An 11,924-nucleotide genomic window follows, 5' to 3' on the forward strand; every position below is an offset into this window, starting at 1 on the left:
AGGCCGGCTGGGATGGCCCAGTCAGTGGGAGAAGCCATCAGCTCACAGATAATCCCAGGGAACGGGCTCCGGGATGCCCATTCATATTCATTATGTGTGAAGTGGGCGGTTGTAAAGTTAGCTTTCTCTTCATTTAGCTGTCACTGGACAGAGAAATATGAGCTGTGGGCAGATGCCCCTGGATGGGAGCCAGTAGCTGGTCTCTGGCCTCCCCGTGCCCTCCTCCGCCAGGGCCTCCCTCCCGCACGGTTCGCTCCCAGCCTCCGCCTGCCTCCTCCACTCCTGCTTCGGGGATCTCTCTTGGCTTTACTGCCTTCTCTTCTCTCATCCCTCTCTTCCCCCACTTCTGCTTCCTTTGCTTTCACAGATCCTTTCCTCCCCGTGCACCGCACCGCTCCCCCCCCCCCCCCCCCCCGCCCTGAGCTGTGTGAGAGAGGGAATTGTGGTTTTTTTTCTTGACCATTGTTCTATCTCTGGCACCCAGCACAATGCTTGGCACAGAGTGGGCACTCAGTAAATATTTGTAGAACAAACCAACCTTTCTGCATCTCTCTGACTCGGTGACACAGAACTCCAAAATCTTGCTGCCCACTCCTTGGGTGAAGAACCTTCTAGTGCACTGGTCTTAGCCCTGAGTTAGAAGTGTGGGTTTGAGGCCCAGTCATTATTGACCAGCTGTGTGAAGGGGGTTGTGTTCCTCGGAGGTGCTGGGGCTGCTTCTCCTTACTGCTCCGACTCTTCCCTTCCTGATGGACGCAGGGCTCTCGCATGGACCTCAGAGCCAGCATCAGTACCGAGAGGAGAGAAATCACCAGCAGCCAGGCCCTCGAATGAAGGGAAGGGAAGGAAGACCCTGGTTTCTTCTGAGGGGAGCTTGAGCCTAGTCACACTGACTGTCTTAGAGGAAAATCTGATCTGATGGGGCACTTGCTCCCTCTGGGAACGAGCACAGCACTGGTGTCTTTGTGTGCTCGGGTTTCTCTGTGCCTGGAAGAGGCTACTAGCCGAGGCTGAGCTCTCAGCAATGTGGTTGTGTTTACTGGGAGGGTGGGAGGGCCGGGCCTGCTTTCTTCCTGCCTTCCAGGCTGCGGAGATAAGGCAGAAAGTGGGGATGAAGGGTAGATTGGCTAATACTCTGAAACCACAAGAAAGAGTCCTGGCTTTTGTCTCTGCCCCACAGCTCAGACATGTTCCTGGGGCATCTGGGAGAAGGGGGTTGCCCCACCCCCACGGTTCTGGCCCAGGGGAGCTCAGAGCCCTCAGTGGACTCACCCATCTTTCATTCCAGCCCCCTTCCACTGCCAGTTCAGCCACACGTTTATCTCTGCCTTCCCACCCCAGCTCCCCATTTTCCCTTCCACATGGGCCCAGCAGCCCTCGAGCCGATCCTAGGCAGGTGAAAGGGCCAGGCATGGCATCAATGGCCTTGGGGGCCCTGCTGCAGGCCCACCTTCCCCTAGCCCCCAGGACCCCCGCTGGCCCCTTAGGAGGGCCTGGCCCAGCCTGAACCCTGGGCACAGACCAGCTAACCCACTGTCAAACCCTGAGGATACACAATCACCTGGTCTAAAAAATACTGCCATCTTTATTATTATGCTGGGCAGCACACTTTTTTTTTTTTTTTTTTTTTTTTACAAAAGTGGGGTTTGAGATCTCAGGGGCTTAGAATTTGTGGAAGTCTGTTTTATTCTTACCAACATCTAATGAGTAAACCAAGGGAGTCTACAGTTTCTATGGCATAGCTCTGGCCTGAGCCCATAGAAGAGAATCCAAATATTTGGTGGTTTCTGGTGGACTTTCTGCCCCCTTGGAGGGGGTGAGGACTCCATGCCATGTTGGGGGAGGGGGCACAGGGCAGGAGTAAGGGGTGGCTGGAGCTGGGGCTCCGGGCACCTTTTCTGGCACCTTTTCCCCGGTGGCCTTCAGGCCCTTGTGAACTCCAGACGCTGAGCGCTCGCCCCCTGGTGGTGGGAGGGGGGAGTCAGGCTGGCCCTGGCTGCTCCTGCTCTAACACTGGTTTCCCCTTAGTCACAAAGAGCTTCTCCTGGTTCAACCTGTGTCATCATCCTCTTGTTTTCCTGGGTTCCCTGAATGAGGAGCCAATTCAGCCATTTCAGCTGGAGGGATGACACTTAAACTTGGACAAAGTCTGAAGGAAGCAGGGCAGTGTCTTCCTCCCTCCAGCCCAGAGTTGGATGAAGGGACCCAGTGTGTGGTAGGAAGAGTCCTACCTGCTTTGCAGCCCCCTTTGTCCTGAGCAGTCTCACCTTATTTTAAGAGAAAAAAAAAAAAACTCTAGCTTGTTCCCTGTGGGAGGCTGAGGATCCCAGCTGCTCTGCCTGGGCCTCCGGGAACCGACCGGGGCTTGGAGGCAGAGGTGTGCCCTCTCTGGCATCCAGGCTGGGGTGGGGTGGGAGCAGCTGGGAACAGGAAAAGGGGGGTGGGCAGCTTAGTCTGCATGTCCACGCAACCGATCACGTGGTCCAGTTCAGTAGGCTGGGTGGCTCCTTGGACTTCACCCTGAGCGAGATGAGGCTTGGAGACTTATAGTCGCCATCTGGGGTAGGCTCAAAGCTGTGGCCCCCCAGGGCAGGGGAGAAGCCATGGATGGAGTAGATGCCAGGGTGGGCTCCGGGGGAGGCTGGCACCCCCATGAAGCCAGCCACATTCCCATGAGAGTGGGAGTATGGAGACATGCACGGGGAGGGCATGCCCTCTGGAGACACGAGGCAGGGGCCGGGGGGGCTCCCGGACCCTGGACTGGGCCACAGGGAGTTCTGCAGCTGAAAAGAGAGACAGAAAAGAAGGCCCATGAATCAGTAGCCCAGGGGCTGCCTCCCTTACCTGGGGGTTCTGTCTTTGCCCTTAGGGCTCCAGAAACTTAGCAGGAAACCTCCACTTGGCCCAGGTCTAGAATCTGCTCCTGCCTACCCCCGACACTCGAAATGGCATCTCAGGAGCCCCCTGCCACTGCGCCTCCAAATGAGGTTTACTTCAGTACCAGCTGTTCGGCATGCCTCGTTCACAAGACAGGGAGGAGCCCCACTTTGCAGAGGAGAAGTGATTTACCCATGGTCCCGCAGAGTCCTAATGCTGCTTCAGGTCTCCCTGGGGCCCACGCTACCCTGGGGGATGTGGCCAGGCCCTGACGCAGGGCCAGCTGGGGTCTCACCTGTGGGTGGCTGTCTGTTCGGGGCAGCACAGAGATGTCATAGGCAGATGTGAAGGGGTTCTGCCCCTCCTGGATCTTCCCGTAGCGCTCACGCTTCCGCCACTTCGCTCTGCGGTTCTGGAACCAGACCTGGGGACCGAGGTGAGAGGCTGAGGGAGTGACAAAGCGGCCCTGAGGAATAGAGCCCGCTGGGGAGAGAGTGGGTGGGGGTGTCCTCCTGCAGGATGGGGAGCTGGCTCCAGCTGGAGGATCTTGAGCTGCAGCAGCCTGTAAATCCCTATTCTCCAGGCCAGGGAACGGGGGGGGGGGGCTTCTTGGTCCCTTGGGCCACCCCTCACCCCTAGTCACCAGGCTGAGTCACTCTCTTGGTTCTCCAGCCCGCTTGTGCCACTAAGGGTGTCGTGGGATCTGTGGCCTCAGAGGCTCTGGGCACTGCCTAGGCATATCAGGGCACAGGCCTCTAGCCCCCCTGCCTCATCTCCGTTCCCAGGCTCCCCACCTCCCATCCTCAGCCCAGAGCCCAGCTCCTTAAGGCCCCTGGGCACTGAGCCCTGCCCTTCTCCACAGCCTCACCCCCAGCCAGGCAGTATGGCTTGATTCTTCCTACTTGCCTCTCAGGCCAGCTTGCCTTTGAACGCATCTGCTACCTTGCGACTCCCTGCCTCACCTCAGCCTTCCCCTGCCTGGGCTTACTGCCTCACCCCAACACACACGCATATGTCACCGATGGCCTGGGTGATGCTCCGGCATCTCCCTCGTACTCACCACACCCTATTACCATCGTCCCTTTTGCCATCTGTGTCTCCCACTCATTTGGCAGCTCCTGGCAGGTGAGGGTGGCCTCCCTGTGTGCTGTGCGCATCTGTGTACCTATCTGCGCCGAATCTTTCACTTGACGGAGGCCCTGCGGCTGTTACATTTATGGTACCAGTGCATGCGTTTTGTATTTCTGTCATTTAATAAACATTTCTGTGTCAGGCTCTGGGCTAGCTGTTGGCAATATCAAAACCAAACCGAACCAAACCATTCCCTTGCTTTCCAGGGATTTAGCTGGGAGCCATGACAAAAGAAGTTCTGTGTGTGAGAGTGTGTGTGTGTGAAAGGAACCCCACCTCGGCCCCTCACACACGCCCCCACCGTGGCCGTTCCTACTGCGCAGGCAGGTGAAGCCATGACAGTTAAGGAGCTTGGCAGGCCCCGAGCCCCCTAAGCCCCAGATGCAGAGATCCCAGAGCAGGCCTGGGGCAAGGTCCAGGACGGACCATCCCACCTGCCCAGCTGCTGGGCCTTTCCTTCTCAGCCTCCCTCCCCCTCGGGTAGATGAAGGAGTCTGGCCTGCTTCACCGGGCATTCTTCCCCATCATCCCTGGTTGTCTCTGCAGCCCCCACTGTAGACTTCTGCCTGCACTTGGGCCTTGCCCTCTGCACTGTTCTGTGTGGTGGCTTACTGCTCTCCATGGGGTAGGGCCTACGGGTGGCTGTCACATTCCCATCAGAGAAAAGAGCCCTGTGGCCGCCCCTGCACCACTTCGGCATTGAAAAGGCCTGGGAGAGGAGTGGGGGGCTGCGCTCCGCCTCTCCAAGGCAGTGCCATGGCCACGGCTATCCAGAGGCTCGCAGAGCGTCCGGAGACTTGATGTTCCGGACTTCCGTGGCTCATGGACTCTGGGACTGTTGTGAATGCTTGGTCTCTTACCCTGCTGGCCCAGGTCCTGGGGCGCCCTGGGAGGACAGTCCTAGAAGTGTGTTTTGGGTGCCGCCTGGGAGGAAAATGAAAGCAGGAGGACCCAGAAGGGAAGGGGAAACAGCCCAAGCCCCTCTGGTCCTACGCTGAATCCAGCTGTAGGGCCTTCTCTGCTAGAAGGCAGCCAGCCTCTTCGTGGACTGGCCGGCCAGTCCCCATATTCGGCCAGAGGGAGGCCCCACACAGGTGTGCTATGTATGAGCTCTGTCCCAAATAGGTCTCCTCTGTGGTGGGAAAGAGAATCTTCTCTGTCTAGAGGTCACCTCCTCACCTCTCCTGAGAAGCCCAAATCCCACCCCTCTCCCAGTGCCTCCTGCTTGGCCTCAGGGAACCTGCTGTGCGTCATGCCAGTTCAAAGTCAAAGCAAGGCAACAACCACCATCTTCCTCTTGGGCCAGGCGTTTACTGAAGCCTCCTTCCCCATCCCCACCCTCTGCTTGCCACCTTCATGTTCTTTCTCACCTCCGACATGTCTTGGACGTGGACTTCCCTTCTCCCTTTCCCCTGTTCCCAGCATCCCTCCGTCCCCTGACCCCCAACCCCTACCTGAAGCTGACCACAGCCCTACCCAGGAAGCCCTGCGGCCCGATCTCTGCTGGAGAGAGTTGGTTGGGTGGGGAAGGGCCCCTGGCCAGGCTCTCCCGGCTGGGGTCTGGGAGCTGGTGGGCCTGACAGTCGCTGGCTCGGGATGGCTTTGAGCATCACTGAGCTTCAAACCCCCCCCGCCCCAGTGGGGACCCTCCTGCTCTGGGCAGCTACCTCGGGAGTAGCCGGATGTGTTCAGCATTTCACTGCTTCCGAAAGGCTGTCACATCTGTGATCCTCAAAGACCATCCTAAGTAGGAAAAGCGAGACTGAGAGATCCAAGGACATGCCCCAAGTCACCTGGTCAGCTGGAAGTGGCAGAGCAAGGACTCCCAGAGGCCACCAACCCCATGAGGCACTTGGGCTGCAAGCCCGTGGCGGCAGCAGAGTTGGGCATGGAGGGGAGCCGAGGGCAGGCGGGCCGGGCGGCAGGCACCTGGGAAAGGTGGGTCTGCGTGGCACCAGCGCCCACCTCTCCCAGCCCTTCCACGGCCTGGCCCATGGTCGGGGTGGGAGAGGCAGCCAGAGAGGCCCACGTCCGGGGTGCCCTCACCTGTACCCGGGCCTCGGTGAGGTCCGTTCGCAGAGCCAGCTGCTCCCGGGCATACACATCAGGGTAGTGAGTTTTCTGGAAGACTCTCTCCAGCTCTTCCAGCTGGAACGTGCTGAAGGTCGTGCGGTTACGGCGCTTCTTGCTCTTGTTCTTGGCCAACTCCATGGAGTCAGGCAGTCCCGGGGACAGAGGGACACGCAGGCTGGCCAGACAAGGGCCTGGGGAGCCTTGCAAGTTAGAGGCCCCGTCTCTGGGCGCCCCTCGGCAGTCCAAGGGCAGCTGGGGGAAGCTGGCAGCTTTGGAGGCCTTCTCCTCAGCTGCAATGGAAAACACAAAAAGGAGGATGGAAACCGAACCAGGGGGTTTTGTGGGTGGACTGGGGGAGGGGGCAGGACGTTTGACGCTTCAGTCCCCGCCTCCCCCTTCCTTTCTCTTCCCTCGTCCCAGCAGCCACCCTCCATGGGAGCCTGGCATTCGGAGGCCTGCTTGCTGAGCCTCCAGCTGGGGAGGGGGCCCTGGGGAACCATGTGCTCTGTGGTCTGGGCGGATCTGCTGGGGCCAGACGAGGGTTCATTTCGGGGAAGCGCTTTGTGGTGGTGCGTCCCACAGGGTGTGGAGGTGCCAGGGTTGGCGCCATGGCAGGGCTTGGCGCAGAGGCGGGAGGAGGGGGTGAGCACGGGGTGGTTGACGTCTCCCGCCCCTGCCAGGAAGTGCCTCCTTGGCCCTGGCTGTGGGTGGTGGGGGAGGGAACATGGTTCCCAGGTCCTCATGCCCCTGCCTCCGGTCCCAGGTCCAGGCAGGGGACAGACAGGGACATTCAGATCCCCATTGGCTGGTCTGGCTGTGCCCCATTCTTTGGACCCCAAATCTCAGGGCAATGTCAAATCCCCCAGCCCTGGGGCATGAAAGGCAAGATGGGGCAAAGAAGCGTCCAAAAAAGATTGTCTCATTCCTCCGAAAATTGTGATGTTTGGGCCCAAGACTTGAGCTCCAGCATTAGAGACCAGGAGGTCGGCTATCTGCAGAGGAGAGTCAGGGCTTGGGGGGGCCAGTGTCAAAACAGGACTCAGCTCCCAACCCCATCACTCTGGCCATGGACTGCCCCCTCCCTCCTCAGCAGTTTCCAATGCCCCCCCCCCCCCCCCCCCCCCCGCCCCATTGCCCATGACGAGCAAGCAGGGAGGGAGGACCTGACTGCAGCTGGGCACAGTTCCCAGCAGCCCCACTCTGACACGCTAACCCTCACTCGGCGGGCTTGGTGGAGCCCTGCCACAACCCGGTCATGGTGAAAAATAGGTCACCCTGATTGCTCCGCCCTCTCCTCTGGCGAGGCCCCCAGCAGCACTGCCATGAAATCTCCAAGAGCTCACTGGGACAGCAGGAGCACCGCCACAGAGACGCCCCACTGACTCACACAGCCTGGCCCCGGCCCTGGCCCATCCCCAGCAGGGGCCTGGACCCCCGGAGGCCCAGCAGGCTGGCACCAGGAGGCTGTTTCCTCCTTGGGACTCGGTGTCAGGATCACAGCTATCATCAGGGAAGCATGGGACCAGAGATGGGATTCTCGGGCTCTGGCGCTAAGGAGCCCCTGTCTGCATTATGGAGGACAAGTCCGGCAAGGTCCCCCCAGCTGGAAGGTGATCAGGGACCTCCCAGAAGCTCCATGTTGTGAGAGGGTCCTGGAGGCCTGGCAGAGTCAGGAGACCTGCCCTCGGGCACCAAGCTCACAGCTCGGGCGGAGCATCGAGGAGAAAGTACACCAGCCACTGACCTCCATTCTTGGCCCACACATGTTTTGGTTCTAGAGGTAGTTCCATGGGCAGCAGCTTAGGGAGAAGGACTCATGGAAGCTGAGCCAAATAACTGAAAATGGTCAGGGGGAGTGGGAGACTGGAAGGGGACGACACCCCACATCTAGCAGATTTGAGGGGGTGGTCTTGGAGTTCTGGGTTCAGAGGGAGGTCCTGCTGGACTCGAGGCAAAAAAAGGTGAGGGTGGCTCAGGGATGGGGATGAGGGGAGCACTGACATCACTACAGAGGGCCCCCCAAAGTCCTGAGGCTTTGCTCATCTGGCTCTTGGGCCCTCAGTGTCTGTCCGAACAGGATCTGCCCAGAGGAAGTGACTAGCTCTGGGCTCTGAGTGACCAGAGTAAGAGATAAAAGCGCAGCAGGACTTTTCCGAATAGCCACCCAGAAAAGGCTGCTGGCCTCCACTGGCCTCCCTCACCTGCCCAGTCTACAGCCCTCCCAGGGGACCGGGGTACTTGTCCCCTCCTCATTGCCATGGCCCTGAAACCTCCATCTACCTGAAGGACTCCGGGGAGAAGCCGGCATCCCCCTCTTTGAGGGGACAGGGGCACACTTCCTAGAATGTCTCCTGAAGAGCAAGGCGCAGTGGAGAAAAGAGCGGAGGTGGGATCAGCTAAGGGCAGCAGTCAAGGAAAGGAAAGAAAGGCAGCCCCAAGTTTGAGTCTCAGCTTGTGAACAGCAGGGTGCACCAGGAGGCCCCCGGCACTTTCCAGGTGTATGCAGGCTGTGTTTGGGGGTCACCTGCACCCGGTGGGGACACGGGGTGGTTAAGGGGGAGTGTTTATGGTAGAGACTGGACTCCTGGGTCTCAGCACCAGGGGGTCCACAGCCTGCACAACTGCAGCACCACAGCAGAGGTCTGGCGGGCCAGAAAGACAGGAGCCAGGGCAAAAACCTCTGAGGCGGCCACGGGGCTCGGTCCCTGACCTGCTCCCACGCCCCGCTGCTCTCCTGCACCCTGGGGCCGCCAGAGCCCCCCCCCCACCTCCCCGCTAGCGGCTCAGGAGCCGTACCGCTGGCTCCGGACGCCAACCGGGAGACCCACTGCCCTCTCAGCTAGCGTCCACTGAGGCCGCCGGGCCCACCACCCGGCTTTCGGCCTCCGCGCGGTTTCCCACGCGATGCGCAGAGCTCGCAGAGGCCTGGGCTCTCGAAGCTCCGGCTGAAGCCGTCGTGTGCATAAACGCCGTGCGCGGGACCCCGGCGGGGCCTTGGTGCTCTCCCTAGAGTTTCCAGCTTTGCCCTAGACGCCTCAGCCGGCGGGGGGGGGGGGGGGGGGGGGGGGGGGGAGGGGGCTGGTAAGGGAGAGGAGGGCGGGGAGGGCCCTGACTTGGAATCCTTCACGAGGTCTGCGGTCGGTCCGGTGAGCGCGGCCTTCGGGATGCTCCGCTCCGGGCCTCCGAGGCGGCGGGCGCGTTCCCGGGTCCGAGAGCCAAGCCAGGGAGCGGACCGGGCGGCCCGCGGCGGAGCGGAGCGGGAAGGACCGGCCCGGCACTTCTCCGGCCCTCTGAGCAGCCGCGCTGCACCGCCAGGACGCGGCCGGGGTCCAGGGCAGGGCTGGGTGCGCTCTCGGCCAAGGGCGCCGCAAAGAGCGGGAGAGGCGCGCCAGGCCCTCCAGAGCGGGACTGCCCGGCGTCGGCGAGATCGCGCCGCAGATGGGGCGCAGCTGCGCGCTCACTGGTTTGAACTGGAAACGCTCGGAGCCCGTCAAGTTAGAAGCCGGGAAATAAGGCGGGTTCCCCCTTTGCCGCCACTTCCCACCTCGTAGACTGCGTGGCCCGAGTCCCCCGGGGCCGTTCCTCCCCAAGCAGCCCCGCTCCGCCGCAGGGTCGCAAGCGGCCCGCGCCCGCCGGGCTGCGGCCCTGGCATCCGCGAGGCGAGAGGCGGCTGGGGTCCCAGGCTCCGCTCGCACCCGCTGCTGCTTGTTTTTCGTTTGGCCGGTCCTCCGCTCAACTGGAATCGTTAATTTTCCTCTCCCACTTGATTTTGCTGCTTTCTGCTCTGTTAGAATGTCCCTTTTTTCCTTTCATTTTTTTTTTCCTGCTTCTACTCTCTTCATCCTTTCCCTCCTTCTCCATTTACCCGCTTCGTTCGATCGTTTGATCCTGCGCTTGCTTTTTTTCTTGTTCTTCTGTTCGTTCTCCGTTTATTTATTGACGTTCTGCCCGGCTTGCCGACTTGCGTCTACCTCTCCTCGTCTCTCTCCTCCGTTGTTTTGTTCATTTTCCTTTTCCTTCTTTTTGGTGGTTAACACTCTTTGGTTTTACTTTTACGCATTTCGTTGCTGACACCCTCGCCGTCGCCGGGTCCCTCCGCGCCCCGCTGCTCGTTCTGCCCCAGCGCTCTCCGCAGCGTGCCAGTCCTGGCGTCCTCGCGGTGCCTGCGGCATCCCGCCTGCCCAGCAGGACGCGGGCCGGAGGCGTGGGTCCCGCCCGACGCGGCGCGCCCAGCCAGCCCGGGTACCTGTCCCCAGCGGTGCTCATGGCGCTGCGCGGCCGCCGCCGTCTGGCGGGGATCAGAGGAGCCAGGCCAACTGCTTTTCATTAAATCCCAACTGTGGTTTTTATCAGGAGAGCCTCTTTCAAAGGGCACAGACACGAAGCTCCGCGGACTCGCTCATTTCCTCCGCTGACCCCCACCACACCTCCCCGCCCTGCCCGACACATTCCCACCGCCCGGGCTGGGCGAAGGCCCGAGCTGCCTGGCCACTCGGTGGAGGCCGGCGAGGCGCCAGTGGGTGGAGGCGGGTTGGGGCCGATCTCAGAGGATCCAGCCCTGGGCCTAAGGTGCGGGATGTGGCAGCGCAGATGGGGCGGGCGCCGCCTCCTGCAGGTCAGCCGGTGCAGTGGGCAGCGGCGCGGCTGCGGGCCCGTGTGGCAGGCCCCGGCGTTCAGGCGCGTTCTCCGGAGATGGCAGGGTCCAACTGGCCTTGGCGCACGGGGCACCGGCCCAGGAGCCCGAGGCGCCCAGGGGATAGGCCCGCCGGGGCTGCTCTCGACGGCCCCAGCCGAGACGATCCAGTGCGAGGAAGCCAAGACTGCGAGAAGGGCGGCCATCACCGTGCATAACGACGGGGAGGCCAGGTTAGTCTGAGAAATAAGAACACAGTTATTCCGTATTGAGAACGGCCCCGGTACTGCGGGACCGGCCGCGGCCGCGCCGCCGAATGCCTGACGCGCCGGCAGCGCCTTCCCCGCGGAGGCTGGGCCTTGGGGGGGGTGGGGGGGAGGTGGAGAAGCCGGCGGAGGCCAGGCCGCAGCCCTCGGCTGAGTCCTGCTGGGCCACTCTAGGTCGGGGCCCAAGCTCAGGGCCCCGAACGGGCGCCACACACAAAAGCCGCGCTTCTCTCCCCGCATCGGGACCGAGGGCTCCGCGTGGCGCCCGGGGCCCTGGGCCCGGTCCGGGCTTCTGGGTCAGTGGCAGTTTCAGGCCAACTCCGGCCAAACATGATTTCTCCTTCCCGCCTCCGGTCGCCTTCGGGCTTCACTGGGCCCGGGGCCGTCGCCGCTCCACCCTCGCGCGACCTCCCGCCTCCCGTTCCCGCCACGGGAGGCACGGAGGGCTCTGCCTCCCGCGGGGCGCTGGCTTTGCCGGCCTGGGCCAGCGCCGGTGGGGCTTCTGAGGGAGCCGTGGCGAGGGGCTAGAGGGTCTAAAAGTGGCGAGCTGGGCGAGCGGGCGAGGGAAGCAGGGAGGCCCGGGCGGGCCGGGGAAGAGAAGGAGAGCGGGTCGGGGCTGCGCGCTACGCCCGCGCCGCGCGTTACCTTCCGCGGGGCCCTCGTAGAAGTGGCTGCCGTTGAGCGCCGGGCCGGGCCCGAGGTCCTGCAGGTACTTGGCGGGCGGCTTGGCCGGCTCTGGGAGGTAGGGCTCCAAGGGCCCGCAGGCCGGAAAACGGGTCAGGCGGGGGCCGCGGGGCGGCGCGGGGTGCAGGTGAGGCGCGCCAGCGGGGGTCCCCTGGGGGCCGGGCGGCTCGTCCCCCGCGGCCGCGTAGGGGCCGGGCCCGGGCCCCACGCCGAAAGGCGCGCAGCGCTTGGGGTCCATGCCGGCTCCCGGCGCACAGGCC

The 11,924-nt window shown here is 62.3% G+C and overlaps 1 protein-coding gene across 1 annotated transcript; it reads right to left on the minus strand.

Annotated features, from left to right (window-relative positions):
• Window positions 1–1,646: 1,646 nt before the first annotated feature.
• Window positions 1,647–11,902, minus strand: ALX3 (ALX homeobox 3). The gene is made up of 4 exons (XM_027618070.1): window positions 11,626–11,902; window positions 6,055–6,371; window positions 3,173–3,301; window positions 1,647–2,783 (listed from the first exon to the last, which is right to left on the minus strand). The coding sequence occupies exons 1-4, from the start codon at window positions 11,900–11,902 to the stop codon at window positions 2,475–2,477; spliced, it is 1,032 nt and encodes a 343-aa protein (XP_027473871.1). The 3' UTR covers window positions 1,647–2,474.
• Between the last annotated feature and the right edge of the window lie 22 nt (window positions 11,903–11,924).

This window comes from Zalophus californianus, chromosome 4 (assembly GCF_009762305.2).
Source record: "Zalophus californianus isolate mZalCal1 chromosome 4, mZalCal1.pri.v2, whole genome shotgun sequence".
Taxonomy (NCBI): domain Eukaryota; kingdom Metazoa; phylum Chordata; class Mammalia; order Carnivora; family Otariidae; genus Zalophus; species Zalophus californianus.

Bases quoted from the DNA above. Each gene is read 5' to 3' on its own strand.
- ALX3 (XM_027618070.1), bottom strand. From the start codon at position 11,902: ATGGACCCCAAGCGCTGCGCGCCTTTCGGCGTGGGGCCCGGGCCCGGC. The intron at 6,372-11,625 runs GTAACGCGCGGC...TTTCCATTGCAG, and splicing joins CTACGAGGGCCCCGCGGAAG to CTGAGGAGAAGGCCTCCAAA. The intron at 2,784-3,172 runs GTGAGACCCCAG...CTCTCTTTTCAG, and splicing joins GAACAGACAGCCACCCACAG to CTGCAGAACTCCCTGTGGCC.